The 16,143-nt window shown below is 32.0% G+C and overlaps 1 protein-coding gene across 10 annotated transcripts in view; it reads right to left on the bottom strand.

Annotated features, from left to right (window-relative positions):
• Positions 1-7,159: 7,159 nt before the first annotated feature.
• The window catches only part of PIGN (phosphatidylinositol glycan anchor biosynthesis class N), a 237,312-nt gene continuing 228,328 nt past the window's right edge, over positions 7,160-16,143 (bottom strand). For all 10 annotated transcript variants that reach the window (XM_074279043.1, XM_074279041.1, XM_074279039.1 and 7 more), the window contains one exon: positions 7,160-7,465. In XM_074279043.1, coding sequence (XP_074135144.1) covers positions 7,342-7,465 — 124 coding nt within the window. In that variant the 3' untranslated portion in view covers positions 7,160-7,341. The remainder of the gene's footprint in view (positions 7,466-16,143) is intronic.

The following is a 16,143-nucleotide window of genomic DNA, read 5'->3' as shown; positions in this document are numbered from 1 at the left end:
TTCCACTCACCCCTTATTGTAATTTTTAAGATCAAAATACTCTTCCTTGGCTACTTGCCCCATAGATGTATTCTTCTATTAAAAAGCAACTTTTTGAGGGCAAAGATTATTCTTGCTTTTATATATACACATATATATATAAAAGCAAAAATAATTGTTTTATATATATATATATATAGACATATATATATATATATATATATATATATATATATATATATAAGAGAGAGAGAGAGAGAGAGAGAGAGAGAGAGAGAGAGAGAGAGAGAGAACAATACTTGGCCATAGTAGTACTTAACAAATTCTTTTTCATTCTTTAAAAATAAAAATAATTATTTGTTTTCTTATTTGTTCTTTGAACAACTTATTATTGAGAAACATATATGTTCAATGTCATTCCCATACAGAAATCCCCATAAATTCTTCAAATTTAACTCCAATGTCCCCGTGAGTTGTGTTTACCTTATCATCCTGTGGGATTTAGGCTGATCTAAAAATTTCCTATAATTACTATCTTAGTGTCAGTAACCATTTTCAATTCAATTAGTTTTTCCTTAAAAAATTTGGATGCTCTGACACATAATACACTCTCATATACATATAGAATATAAATTATAGAATACATATAGAATTAATAATGCTATTTAACTATCAATGGAGCATTTAAGCATATTTTCCTGTTTATCTCCCTTGATATTGTTAGTTCCCATTGTTATCCTTTCTGAAATAAAGAACAACTGCTATTTTGGAATTGCTTATAGCATATTTTCCCCTTATTCCCCCATTTTCCCTTTATATGTGTATTTTCATGTATTAAATATACTTCTTGAATGCAACAAATTATTGTTTTGCTTCTTTATTCATTTTACCACTTACTTTCATTTTATTGGGAAGTTTAATCCATTCAAATTTTATGTTTTAATTAACTTTGTGCTTTCTTCCATTGAGTAATTAGGTAGTACAGTAGACAGGACACTGGACCTAAGGTCAGAAAGACTTGATTCCAAATCTGGCCTCAGACTCTTTAGCTGTGTGATCATAAGGAACTCTCATTCTTAGTTTCCTCAGCTGTAAAATGAGGATAACAGAACCTATCTCCCAGGGTTGTTGAAAGGATAAAATTAGATAACATTTGTAAAACACTTTGTAAAACTTAGAGTAATATATAAATGCTGGCTATTATTAAATTCCTTATACGAATTTTTTATTTTAAATCAATAGAGCTCTTAGTTTTGTTTACTGTCACCTAATCTGTTTTCTCTCACAGATGATTGCTTCTTCTCTCATTAATTTGTGGATGACTTTTGCCTTATCCTAGATCAAATTCCTTAGACTTTTTTCTCGTTTTCCTCCCAGAATTCTCCCAGTCCTCACACCTATAGTCATACAGTCTCTTACTCTGAAAGAATGTTATTCAAATGTGGTATCCCTAAGAAATATTAATTTAATTAATCATTTTTCTTTATCTTTTCCCTATAGTTATATACTTAGGTGTACTTAAATTGGAGTTCATGAACTACATATATATATATATATATATATATATATATATATATATATTTGTCTTTGAACTTTTAAAAAAGTCTTGATAACTTTTTAAAAATAATTTGTTTCCTTTGAAATATTATATATTTTACTTTATGCATTTAAAACATTATTGTGAGAAGGGATTCATAAATTTTACCAAATTGTGGAAGGGGTTATGACACACACAAAAAGTTAAGAAAATTTCCTTTGGAATCAAAGATCCCAATAATGAGTTTTCTACTTGTATAGTTTTTCTTTGTTCTCTTTCTATGGGCTTCCTATTAAGAAGAGCTTCTAGAAGACTTAAAAATCTTGCTCTTCTTCTATCTAACACAATTCTTAACAGAATTATAGATTTCAGAATATATTTTTTATGATTATATAATAACCATATACAGCATTTTTCACTTTCAAATTTCAGGGGAAAAATGCAAATATACAAAAAAGGACAAAAAGTTTATTTTCATGGATATTTTTAAAAAATGATTTCTTTGTAGGAATAAAAAATGATGTCACAATATGCTACCAGAAATATCAAGGAAAATTAAAGTGCTAGGTGGAGGATCACATTTGTTGGACCAGAATTCAAGTTTAGTATTTCCAATTTCTTAGGCAATGTTTCTTATTTCTAGGTTATTATTGTTTAGGCAGATTAAAGATGTAGAATATTTTAATTAATATTCAAGGCCCTATATCCTATCCTTTGAAAATGACAATTTTTTGGTCTTTCTAACAAACTGATAATACTAAAATAAAAAACAAAATAATTCTTATAATTGGTAGTATCTGATAAAGATCAGGGACTAAGTATTTTCTCTGGTTATCCCCCATGTGTGAAAATGTTTTCTCTCTTCTTTGGCTTTAAATTTCAACTAAAATCCCACCTTGTATAGGAAGCCTTCCCCAACCCTTTTTAATGTCTGGGCTTTCTCTCTTTTAAATTATTTCCTAGTTATGCCACATATAGCTTGCTTTATGAATATTTGTTTGCATATTGTCTCTCCCACTAGATTTTAAATCCCTTTGGTGAAGGAAAGGTTTTTTTTGCCTCTTTTTGTATCCCTAGTGCTTAGTACAGTGCCTGGCACATAGTAGGCACTTAATAAATGTTTATTAAACTCCTAAATTTTGTGAAAAGAATTTATGCTGTGACAAATTTCCTTTAGCCTAATGGTTATTTCTTAGATGAATCACAATTGAGTACAGAAAATTTTGATGAATTCATAATCCTTACTTATACTTTAAAACTGTAGCACAATTAATCAGAATTTTTTTAAAAAGTAATTGCAAAAAGTAGGAGACAATTTAGGAGAAAACAAACTGAGATTGGAAATTTATTTTTAAAAAATTTCTATGTATTAAACACTTTGAACAATTGCTTATCTCTCCTATAAACATTCTGCAAAATCTAAATAACCTTACAAGATCTTGCTTTTTCATAGAGATTAAATTAAATTACATGCAATCCACTGACACTGTCAGGAGAAACCTCATGCATTTTTTATAAATGTTCCAAATTGTTTTTAAGTTGGTCTTCAGTTAACCAGAAAATCACTGCAACCTTGTTTCTGGTAAAGCAATTAAATGCATCACTCAGAAAACACAGCAAGTGAAAATTATAATCTAATTCCTTAAAAATGTAAGGGAAATAGACTGAATTCGTGATATCTTTAAACCCAGAAATCTTACATAGAATTCTTTCTAAAATTAAATCAATAGGTTTTTTTAAAGAGTAACAACAACAAAATAAAGGCCTGTTTGCCAAATACAAAATTCTATCATAAACACTGGAATCATATATCATAGTAATTCCACCTAAATAAATGCCAAATAAAGTATGAACATTATACTTTTATAATCTAGCAAATTATTTCATTGAATACTCATCCTGATATGAAGCAGGAACTGCTCAATAATGAAAAATCAGCTTCTCCCCTCTCTTTACCAAAGGCTCTCAGGGAATGGCCATCCTTTCCTTTTCCTTCCCTGTATCATCTTGCATCTCCATACATTCTACTCTATGTCTTTTTTCTCTCATCTGCTCTGGCTTTTAGGTGTTAAATCAGGAGAAAGAGGAAACCGACTTTTCGCTTCCAAAGCTACACTGAACTTGAGGAATGGAGTAGAGAAGATGTTTTCCACTTACTGTAAAAGTTGACTTTCAGGGCTTTTACAATGAATGATGTGGGCAAATGGTAGTTAAGTTTTTTAATAGAATAAACCATTTGATAGAATTTTGTGGACTATCCTGGAAATTTAACTACTATTCAAAAATTTCTTTTAGGAGAAATAAATAACTTCCATTTGCATAAAACTTTATAATTTATAAAGCACCTTGAATAAACATCTGCATTTTAAAACAGTTCTATGAGGTAAGGCTACAATCATTCTCCACTCTTAGGAAGATAGTTTCAAATTCCTATGAAAGTTTTAATTGAATTCAGCATCCCCTGATAATGAAAACAATGTTAGTCAATAAATATCCTAAAACCTAAAATGAAAATCTATCATAGCAAAGAGTAAGAGATTCTTAGGGGATATAGTATTACAGTTGTCCACACTTGAATTTCAATGATACTTTATTTATCTATTTTTGGCCATTTTATATAAAAATACAAAATTTACATTTCAGTATTTCCCAAGACATTTTGTAAACCACAAAACAGGAAAGGTCCCTGCAGTTAAATCAGTTATCTAAGTGAATCAGAGGAGCCTATTTATAGATTATTGCAATGTAAAACCCGAATTGCCCCAAAATATTTCCCTTTTGGTAAGACCATATTTGGCTTACATATTATGAGGCATGCTTTGATTAGCAAAATAATGCTCTAGACAAAATATGCTGCACCTTTTCCAAAGTAGAAATTAAAATATTCATTCATTCCTTTGTGTGAGAATTTCGAGGCAGAAGAACTGAAGAGTAAATAAGGCAGGGTTGGCTTTAAAATGAGTTACACAGAATAAATATTTACAAGAACAGCTTTCTTCTATTTTTAGAAAAACTGACCAAAAAGTCTCCAGGGGCATAAAAAAAAATCACTTTTCCTTAAGTACATCTGAACCCAAAATATAACAATATCATTTTAATCCTTGGCACATATTAAATACCTAAGGTCTTATTTTAACATGGTCAAAACAGAAATCTGTACATGTATATTTATACATAAAGCCACACACTGGATAATATCTTGGCTGGTGTGTGTTGCAGCATTACCATAAATAATTTAAAACCAAGCTACAATTCTAAGGAGAAAGGAATAAAAGACATTTTACCAAACTGATTCCCTGAATCTTCTAAATTGTGTTTGCTCACTCATCCAACAAGTTGAAAAATTTAGTAATCTTCAGCTGGCTTCCTAGTCATTATTGTGAATTAGCAACATTCTAATTTAATTCAAAAGCAATTCCTTCTTTAAAATAGTTCTCATATCAAAAGAGCTTCACATCAGCCCAAGGCAACTTTTTAGTTATTCCTCTGTCAATTCGGGACACATGAATGTTATGCCAAAGAGAAAGAAAAAATGGTGTCTGGAGCAAAAGGCCAAATCTATGCCAATCTAGAAAGATTACTTTATGGGAAGATTAAATAAGAATTTCTCCCAAAAGTTTTTGTTGGTTCACACATGATAATTTAAATTTAATGAAAGGATATTCAGGTTTGGGGCTGTAATTTCGCAGCTATAAAGGTCAACAGTCCAGTTTTCTAATACATACGGTAAGCTCCAGTATTTTAGATTTATTCAGAAACTGCTTCCATCTTGGTTGTTACAAAGACCTTGATTTCTAGATTTTTAATGTACCTCAAGCATATAACATGCCAGGCTGGATGAATGTAAAGACAGAAATAATAATGGTCTCTTCCCTTAAGAAATATATCTACAAATGTGCTGATTTCTCCATTTGATTGACCATAGGTTTCAGGATGGTAGGGTCTAGTGTAGCATACTCTTTGTATTTCCTGACAACCAGAGTGCTCTATAAAATAAGTCCAAGTATAAGGAAGTACAATCACATCATAAATATCTGTTGTATTCAACTGGAATACAGCTCCTTTATTTTGACAGTGAAATATTTTATACAGAAAAAGATTATCAAATGTATTCTGTTCTATGATGTAAAAGTCTTTTGATACTTCTTTTTGTTTATATGTTAATTTGAAGATTACAAAGCGCTTTTCTCAAAACTCCTGAGTGGTAGATAAGTTTGTAAACCTTAATACCTATAAATGTAAGATACTGTCATTATTTAGTTTAATCCCATAGTTCAATCTATGAGATCCATGAATTTGTTTTTAAATTTATTATTATTATTATTATTATTATTATTATTATTATTTTACAGAGAGGTGCAACTATTTTAATGTGATCTGTTTCTTTTGCTTTCCTCTGGGTTTTATTTTATATAGTTATTCTGAGAAGGGGCTTTGCAGTCTTCACCACACTGCCAAGTGGGTCTATAATGCAAAATAAGGTAAAAAAAAGATATTGATCTACAACTGTGTAAGATTTAATTACTCTAATCAATACAATGATCCAAGACAATTCCAAGGACTCTTCATCTCCAGAGAAAGAACAGATGAAATATGAGTGCACATCAAAGCATACAGTTTCACTTTCTTTATTTTTCTTGCCTTTTTTTTTTTTTTTTTTTGGCAACATGGCTAATATAGAATTGTGATTTGCATAACTTTATATGTATGACTGGCAACAGATTGCTGGCCTTCTCAGTGAGAGGAGAGGGAAGTAGAGAATTTGGAACTGAAAATTTAAAAATAAATGTTTAAAAAATAAATTTAAATAAAACAAAACAAAAACAAACCCTTGATCTAGATCAACCTCTTTGTTTTGGAGGTGAGGAAACTGAATCCTAGGGAAATTAAATGATTTACCCAAGATCAAGTAGGTAGTAAAAATAAGAAGTAGAATTACAACCCACACCTTTGGATTCTAAAGTCTGTACTCTCCATACTGAATCCTGTGGACAAAAATGTCTATATTTAACCTTTCTATTTCAGTGAACTTTAACCTCAATTGAAGTTCTATTTTGACCCCTTATGGTCAGGCCACTGGTTTCTAGGCTGTGTTCATCAGTCACAGGACTCTTTAATTCTGTCAATTCTTATCTGAATGGAAAGTCTTCAAGGACTGACCCACTCCTATTCAAGGTCTAATCCAGCTGAGAGCAAAAAAATCTTACCACCAAAAATTAACCATCAAGTGATGAAATTTTGGCTAGTCATACTGAGGAAATAAGAACTCTTTTGAAATCAGAAGAATTAAATAATGTGTCACTTAGCCAGATAGAAAATATGAGCTCAAAACTAATTTTCATGTTGATAAATATTATGATACCATCTAATGATATATGTCAAAGTTCAGTTGCAGTTGTGGTTTGGGATATAATCAGCATAAGAAATATGTTAAGAAAATTTTCATGGAATATACCCACAGATTATTTATCCTCAGGTGCTGAATATCAATCTGGAAGAAAAGCTGCAGCTAAAGGGAAAAATGAAGATGAAGAATACTTATATGGTGGTTCTTCCAAATATATAAGCAGCATTTTTTTTTGGATAAAAATTTGACTTCAAAAAAGGAAACTACTTAATTCTAGATATCTCTACATTCAGAACTCCAAATGAATTATCCTTTTATGGGTTATACATCATTACTAATCTTCCAAACCAAATTATGTTGAATCTTTGATGGAATGTTATGATATGTCAATCCTCTTAAATTAAGAGTTTAAAAACAGAAGCATAAAAGAAGAAGAGACTGAATGGGATCCAGGTGCCATAGGAAATCTGCAACAACATCACATGAAGTGGGGCTTGGTTTTCCCCCACAATTTGATTTTCTTTGTTGTTAGGAGTTGTGCCAATCCACTGAGTAAGACTAAGAAGATGGTCATAGACATGACAATCACATAGTGGCTAATGCTGCAAAAAGACAAAAATGAAGAATAATTTAGTCGAGATAGAACACATGCATAGGAAATCTTATGACAAAAATATAATCATTAATGAAGGACTGGATCAAAAAAAAATCTATTGCTTAGTTAACAATGTATTTTAAGATTCTGAACTGTCACTACTAAAGTCATGCTATCCAAATGCATGAGACAATTTCAGCTAAGGAAACAACTATTGAGAAAGAAAACTTAAGAACATGGAGGAAGTTACTTAGCTCTATGCATGGACATTTTCAGTCATGGAACTTAGACTTAAAGAGAAAAAATAGATGTTTTTGTGTGTTCTCAACTAAAGCTACTGCTTAAATAACTTTTTTTTTTTTTTTTTTTTTTTTTTTGGTAAAACTGCTCCAAAAGTTAAAATTTAGTGTTCTATTGGCAATTACAATATATATATATATATATATATATATATATATATATATATATATATTTTTTTTTTTTTTTTCCTTTCTTTCTTTTTACATTTTATTTGTACTGGCTTCAAAGAACCAGCAAGGATAGTTTCTCTGGAATTTATACTTTTTTTTATTTGACAGGAAGACCTGCTCCTTGAAATATATGTTTCTTTTCTATTATTATTAGCTATTAATAGTTTTTAAATTGTGAATAGAAACTAAAGTAATCACTAGCTATTCATTTTAATTTTCTTAATCATTCAGGTACTCATTGTTTGGACAACAAGAGGTCCCAGGACAAGCCCTACTAGGTCGTTCTTTGGACTCTGATTAACTCAGAGGGATTATGAATATTAACTTTCTGTTTTGGCCAGAAACTCTAAGGGGCTTCTTCTTCTCCCAGATTTTTATATAAATATGTGTATATATATATATATATATATATATATATATATATATATATGCTCTAGGTAAGAGATCATTCTTGCCTCATTTCTTTAATTCAGTGTTTGGGAGGTCCTGAAGGAAAGTATAGGAGAGAAGTATTGGACTGATTACCAAACTGAGGATCTACAAAGCTACTATGTTGACTTCATTTCATGCTTGTGAAACTTTAACATGCCATGCCATGCCAGGAAACCGAATCACCTCCATTTGAATTGTCTCGGGAAGATTTTGAAGATCACTTGACAGAATAAGATACCAGACACTGAGGTTCTTTCTTGAACTAAACTGCCAAGTATTCAAATTCTACTGCAGAAGGCACAACTCTATTGGGCTGGCCACTTTGTCTAAATGCCAAACAAAAGTACACCTGTCAAAAAGACTATTTTATGGAGAACTCACACAGGGCAAGGGCTCACATGGTAGTCAGAAAAAACAATGACACAAAGACACTCTCAAGCTTTCTATTAAGAACTTTAGAATTGCACAACACAGGAGACGCTGGCACAATACTACCCTGCAAGGCTGTTCTCTGTGAACAAAGCAGAATTGAAGTACCTCAAAAAACAAAAAAAAAAAAAAACAAAACAAAAAAAAAAGCATGAGATGTACAAAGTTAGAGAATCCACCACAATGCTTATATGGTTCTACCCAACCTATAGCTAAGCATTTTGAGCTCTTAGTGGTCTAATCAGCCACAGCCAGATACACAGTAACTTGTCATTTTGGTCCTCCTGAGAATGAAGGGCAACAGTCATGCTTGACTTTTTGTGACTGCATTTGGAATTTTCTTGGCAAAGAAATTGGAGTGGTTTGACATTTCCTTTTCCAGTTCATTTTATAGATGAAGAGCATAAGGCAAGCAGGATTAAGTGGCTTGCTCAGAGTCAGATAAATTTTTGAGGGCAGATTTGAATTCAGGAGAATGTCTTCCTGACTCCAGGTCTAGCACTGTGTCACTTTACTGATCTTTACTTTCATCCTAAGATAGAAATTTATTTATTGACTGGGTTATCTTAAAATCTAACAATTGTGTAATTTTTTTCATTCAATCCCTAAAAATATATTAAATAGCAATGGAACAGAACATATCCTTGGGGGTACTCCAGTAGAGCACTCTACTCTACTGGGTCCATTGGATGACTCATTAATGGCTACTTTTTAGGTTTGGCCATTTAGCAAACCTAAATAAACTTAACTATGATCACCTAATCTATATCTATATATCTCACCCAGAGAAGATGAGAAGCTTTGTCAAAAGCAAAGCCAAAAGTCTAGATAAATGTATTTATAGTACTCATTAGACCTACTTTGTCCAAAAAAAAAAAAAATGAAAATGAAATTACTCTTGAATGATGTGCTTCTGATGAGATAATATTCATTCTTTGTAATTACTACTACTTCATCTTACCTGCCCTAATAAATTAAATTGATACATATACTAATAGGTATATCAATATCTAGAATAATTGCTATAGTAAAATTTTTAGGGTTCCCTCATTTTTGCAGTTCCAAATTTCTAACATATAAAAAAAGGATTCAGTATATCATAGTTAACATGGAAGTAAGACCATATTATCTGCACAGGCAAATTTAAAGGCATCATTAAATTTCTTTTTCTAGGTAAGATAAGAGGAAAGGATAGACTACCCCTACAAATATTTAAACAATTCCTTCACTGTTGATTTTCCGTTCAACCTAACAACACAGGAACTTTCCCTGCTAAAAAGAAACAAAGTATTGTCTTTTCTATATATATAAAAGGAAAAATAAATAGGATTCAGTTAACTATCATCTAACGAGTCTCTTGAACTTGTAAGGCAAACATCTATAGTAAAATCTAGCCAAGTCTTCTTGACTTCAAGCCTAGTACTACACCTTTGCCACTTAGCTGCCTTAACTACTCTATTACTCTATATTTTTTTAAACCTGCATAAGGATTCCAAATAAGCAACCATTTGATTTTGCATATCTGCTGATAAGTAACTGAGTTATGAGGCTGTATACCAAAGTGAAGGTCTACAGAGATGTGCTAACTTCACTGTCATGATATAAATGATATAAAACCCAGACAGCATAGCAGTATAATGACAAAACTGAACCTCTTCACTTGAATTGTCTTGGAAACATTCTGAAGATCATTTGGCAAGATAAGGTATCAGCTGCTAGGTCTTCTAGCTGAACTGCCAAGCATTCAAACTCTACTGCAGATAGCACAATTCCAATGGGCCAGCCAGTAACTCTTTTGCAGACTACTCACATAAAGCAAGAATTTGGAAGTCAGAAGTGGTGCAAGGACTTTCTTAGGATCTCTAAAGAACTTTAATAGAGACTGTGAAACATGGTAGATATTTTCAGAACCAACCAGCATGATGTGCCCACATCAAAAAAATGTACTGTACTCTAAGAAAAGCAGAATCATTGTAGCTCAAAGAAAATATGAGATGTACAAATCCAGAGACATCTCCAACCCAAATGTTCTAACAGTCTACTTGTGCTTGGTGGTAGAGCCCCTGAGAACTCATCTTGGATTGATCAGCCAGAGTTGAACTCTATGCCCTGACCCCAACATCACGATATCTTTGGTCCTCTTCAAATATGAAAAACCAACAATAATAAGTAACTAATTCAATAGCTCTTGCTATTCTATGGCAGTTCCTCACTGGCATCACTGTCAGATTAAAAGGAGTCTCAAATTTTTTGATATAGATTTTTATTGCCTGAGAATTGAACAATGCTATCTTAACTCTACTTTCTTTGCTCTTTATTTTAATGGAATAGGGCTAGACCTAGATCTACAGTTTTATTATTACAGAGAACTTCTAGATGGAAAAATGTTCCCTAATAAAGAAGTTAATATTTCCTTGGCAACTGATAATCTTAGAGAGTTGTCTAGTACTGATAGATTAAGTGCCTTGCCCACAGTCACAAAGTGAATATAAGTCAGAAGTGGTACTCAAATCCATGTCTTACTAGTTTTGAAGCTGGATCTCTATGCAATATGACAAATTGCCTTTCTTCCCTTAATAATTAAAACTAACATAATTAAATTATTATTTATATACTTATTATATTACATTAATTATATATATATATTATATATATAATAATTATATATTATTATATCTAGAAGTTTTTAAGTGAATTTTGCAGAATTTTTATTTTCCTATATATAGACAATTTACTATCATTTAGTTAAATCAAGCTTAAATGGCTAATATTGTATACAGAGGAATATTATTAAATATATTTGAAAGGAAGTTAGCAAATAGTTATGGGATATAATAGTAGGGGCCCAAATTCTATACAGTATAAATGTGGCATTGGAAATAGTAATAGAAAAATCATTTCCTTAAAAAAACCTTCTTTCATGGGGCAGCAAAGTGATGCAGTGGATAGAGAACCTGCCTTGAAGTCAGGAGGACCCGAGTTCAAATCTGGTCACAGACACTTAACATTTTCTAGCTGTGTGACCCTGGGCAAGTCACTTTACCCCAATTACCAAAGCAATAAATAAATAAATAGATAGATAGATAGATAGATAGATAAAACAAAAACAACCTTCTTCCTTCTGACTTTGGCTCTAACCAAGTAGCTTTGATCAGAAGTCATAATCCTTTTGATTAGAAAGTGTGTTTACATTACCCTTATAATTCTCAAAACAAACAAACAAACCAACTTCAAAGAACTCAAATTAGGAGTGGTCATTTACCAGAAATGATGTTATGTCCAAAAATAGACTAGATTTTAAACCTAACACTAAACCATTTTCAAAAAACAGATCACTTCATGACTAGACAATCATTTTTTCCAATGTGATCTTTAATTAAAATGTTCTACCTGATAGGCTGAATATAATAAAATTTTAAACAAAATACTGGAGAATTAAAGTGATAACAGTAGATTACACTATCTATTTTCCAACGTCAGAAAGCCTTTATGACAATCTATAAGGCAGATACTATAAAACAGCCATAGTCCAAGAAAATTAATCTTTCATATCATCTATAATTCCAACTTATGTCTACAAGCCCATACTAGAAATCCTTGGAGGTAATTCTAACTGATATTCATTCAAGATTAAGATAGGAAGGGTAAAATAACTTGCTGTCTGACACAGAAAGGTTTTATATAACTTTAGAGGATCTATTTTTGTACTGCCTGTTTTGGTCAAATTGACACTGCCAAGAATTGGTTTGAGGATTATTTTTATGAAAAGCCCTATGCAATGTTAAGAATAAAGAATAATATAATTTCATGATGATCAGATACTTAGTTTCATTATAAGTTATTCTGAAAATCAAAGCATATAATTCCTGCTTTTTGTTCTATAAATCTTGTAAAATGCCTTTTGTCCAAAACCAATAAAATATAATTCAGGTGTTTAAAATTCATGACTTATGCAGAAAGGCAGGTTAACCTAAAACTTTATGAAAAGCACATTACTATAAAGTATAAAGCACATTTTACATGTGTCACTTTAATGGTCTAGCATTTCTTATAACTTTTAAAAACACTGTTGATATTTTAGTTAGGAGATTTATCTACTCCATGCAGTTTTCATTTAAATCTTGGTATTATCTTACCATGGCAGAGGGTTGAAGAACACCAGGTTTCAACTGGTAAAGTCTAGGTATCGTAATTTAACGTATTCCTAAATTATTCAAAGGAATGAAGCCAAGTAATCAATTTTAAGAGTCAATAAACTATAGTATTGAAAATTACCTCTAGGAAGGTATTCAAAAATCCTTGTACTGAATCACAAGTTTCCATTATACTAAATGAAAATACTAAATACTCTATTTTCCATTTGTATTTTAATAAGATATAACTAAAAGCACCATGGAGGCAGAATACGAACAATCTAAGGCCAAATAAACACCATCATTAAATCAACTAATAACATTAAGCAACTGAACTGATTATGTACTAATCTGAATCCACATACCATACTATAAAACTTAAATGAATTAAAATGAATTTAATTAAATTTTTTCATTAACTATAAAAGTTATCCCAAATAAATTATTTCCTTAAAGTTCTAAAAATATACTTCCTTAGTCTACTTTATTAAAAAAAAAAGGGGGAGGATCATCATTAAAGGTTTGGGATATTGTATAGAATGAATGAATAGGAAGATCATAAACCAATAAAATAAAATTAATTTTAGCCCAATATAATTTCATTGGAATATGTACTTTTATTGTGATTGAAAAATTACTGCAAAAACTCTTAATATTTTAATGCTCTTTTAAAAACATCTAACCTTTATGCTTGTAGGATCAAAAAAAAAAAAAATCAAGAGTTAGAAAGAGTCATCTATTCCAACTCATGCCTGAACAAGAATCTTTTTTATCACATCCCTAAGAAGTGATTTCCACTTGAAGAATTCTACCCCTTCATGAAGCAACCCTTTTACTTTGGGATAGCTCTAATTAATTGTTAAGAAAAATTTCCCTACCGTGAGATTAAATATGTCTCTCTGCAAACTTCTATTCAGGGCCCTATCTTGTGGATCCAGCAGAACAAGAATATTCTTCTTCCATAGGATAACCTTTCAAATACTTTGAAGAACCATGTGCTCTCAAGTTCTTTCTTCTTTTCCAGGTTAAAAACTCTCCAATTCTTTCAATCAATTTTCTATCCAGAATATCTTCCATTCTCCTGTTTGGTCTCCAATAGTTGTATACTATCTTGTTAACATCTTTGACAAAATTTGGCATCGAGATCTAAGTACAATACTTCTGAAGTGATCTGAGTGGAGTAAAGTACTGCAGGACAATTATTTGCCTTATTGTACTCTAGACCCTATGCATCTATTAATATAGCAGGTAGTTCAATAATTCTTAAATTTTTCTCTAGTTCCCAGGTCAGTTATTTTTTTCAATGAGGAGATTTATACTTTCTTTCATTTTTTTTCACTTTTAAAAATATTGATTTATTCTTTTTTACTATAGCTTTTTATTTTCAAAATATATACATGGATATTTTTTTACATTTACCCTTACAAAACTCTGTGTTCTAATTCTTTTTCCTCCCTTTTCCCCCTTCCCAGTTAGCAAGTGATCCAATATATGTTAAACATGTAACAATTCCTCTACACATTTCCACAAACATCATGCTGCACAAGAAAATTCAAGTCCAAAAGGGAAAAAAATGAGAAAGAAACCAAAATACAAACAAACAAAACCAAAAAGAGTGAAAGTACTTTTTGTGGTCTACATTCAGTTTTCATTGCTCTCTCTCTGGGTGCAAATGGCTTTCTTCATCACAAGACCATTGGAATTAGTCTGATCAACTCCTTTTGGTGAGACCCATGTGTAATATTCTAAGATGTAATATTCTCTGGGAGCAGGTTTCTTGAGGGCCTTCTGGGAGTAGCCTTCATTTCAGTTTAGTAATCACCCCAAATGCAGCCAGGGATTAAAGTCCAAATACTTTACTGTCTCTTTCCAAGTCTTGTCTCCTTTTCCTGTGGCCAGGTTAGCTTTCTTAGAGGCCTTCTGTAGTCTTGGTTCGGAGAGCTCCCGCCTGCCTTCTCTGGCTTCTGAATCTCCCCAACTCCAAAGGTTTGTACTTCAGCCTCCAGCCACTACAAAGGTGGAAGATGGAATGAATCTGTCTCAGCCTCCAAGAGCTTCTAGTGCATTTGTCCCTTTTGGCCCTGAGAGCTTCTTGCTTATATGCTGTACACTTAGTACAAACCAATCATATCACTAGAAAACCATTATTTGTTGTAGGATTAAATCAATGATAAACTAGATTTAACCATTGTCTCCTCAATTCCACTTAGTAGCTTGCTTCAAGTTCTGGCCCATAACATCTCCTTGTAGAATTAAATCAATCATCCTGAACCATGCTAAATTAGATAACTATTGTCTCTATCAATTCCACTGCCTTAGTACTTTGTAAGAATCCTTTGTTTCAAGTTCAGAGTTTTGGCCTTTAACACCCATGTCCATGTTTGATTGATTCTTGATGGCTCAAAGAATCATTAGTTTCCTTTGGTCAAGTCTAATTTTTCATGAATGATTTTCTTCAGTTAGCTTTTTTACCCCCTTTTCCATTTGGCCAATCCTTTTTGATCTCCAAAAGAACCTTTTGAATTTGATATTCATATACCCCTTTGAAGCTTTACATGTAGGCATTCTGCCTGTTGCTATGCTTTTCTGGTTTTGTGCTCTGATGTTCCCTGCCATTATATTAACTTTTTATGGCCATGGCTCTTTTTGCTTTTTTGTTCATTTTTAAAAGTTGAGTTCTGCACCTAAGGCAGAGGGAGTATTGTCCCAAGCTTTCTTTGTAGGGGGACAATAACCTCTCAGTGGCTTTCTGTGCTAGGACCGGAGGAGCTACCAGCTTTTCCATTGTGTTGGGTTGGCCTGACTTAGTCCTTCCTGCCAGTTAGGCAATTTGCCTTTTTTTTCTACTTGGGTTAGAGGTCTCACAGCCAGCTTGCTGAGTCACTGGCCTACTGCAGTCAGAACAAGAGGCTTTATCTGCTGGTCTGTGCTTTAGTTCCAAGAGCTTCCCATTAGATTCCCACACAGCACTTGTACTGTGCTGCACTCCCCCTTTACCTAAGTGATACGGACCTTTCTTGAAGTCCTTCTAAGATATCTTAAGCTGGAAGATGGTTTCACTTTAAATTTTAGTGGGTTCTGTCACTCCAGAATCCATTTAGAGGCTTTATTTTCTAAATAGAAATAGGGGAGAGCTCGGGCAGGTTTCTAGCTTCTCTCCTCCATGTTGGCTCCACCCTATGTGAATTTTTTTCTCGTTTCATTTAAGCAATTGATTAAAG

This window comes from Sminthopsis crassicaudata, chromosome 1 (assembly GCF_048593235.1).
Source record: "Sminthopsis crassicaudata isolate SCR6 chromosome 1, ASM4859323v1, whole genome shotgun sequence".
In the NCBI taxonomy this organism is placed as follows: Eukaryota; Metazoa; Chordata; class Mammalia; order Dasyuromorphia; family Dasyuridae; genus Sminthopsis; species Sminthopsis crassicaudata.
Note: the sequence above shows the minus strand (reverse complement) of the source record. Positions and strands in the feature narration are given on the sequence as shown.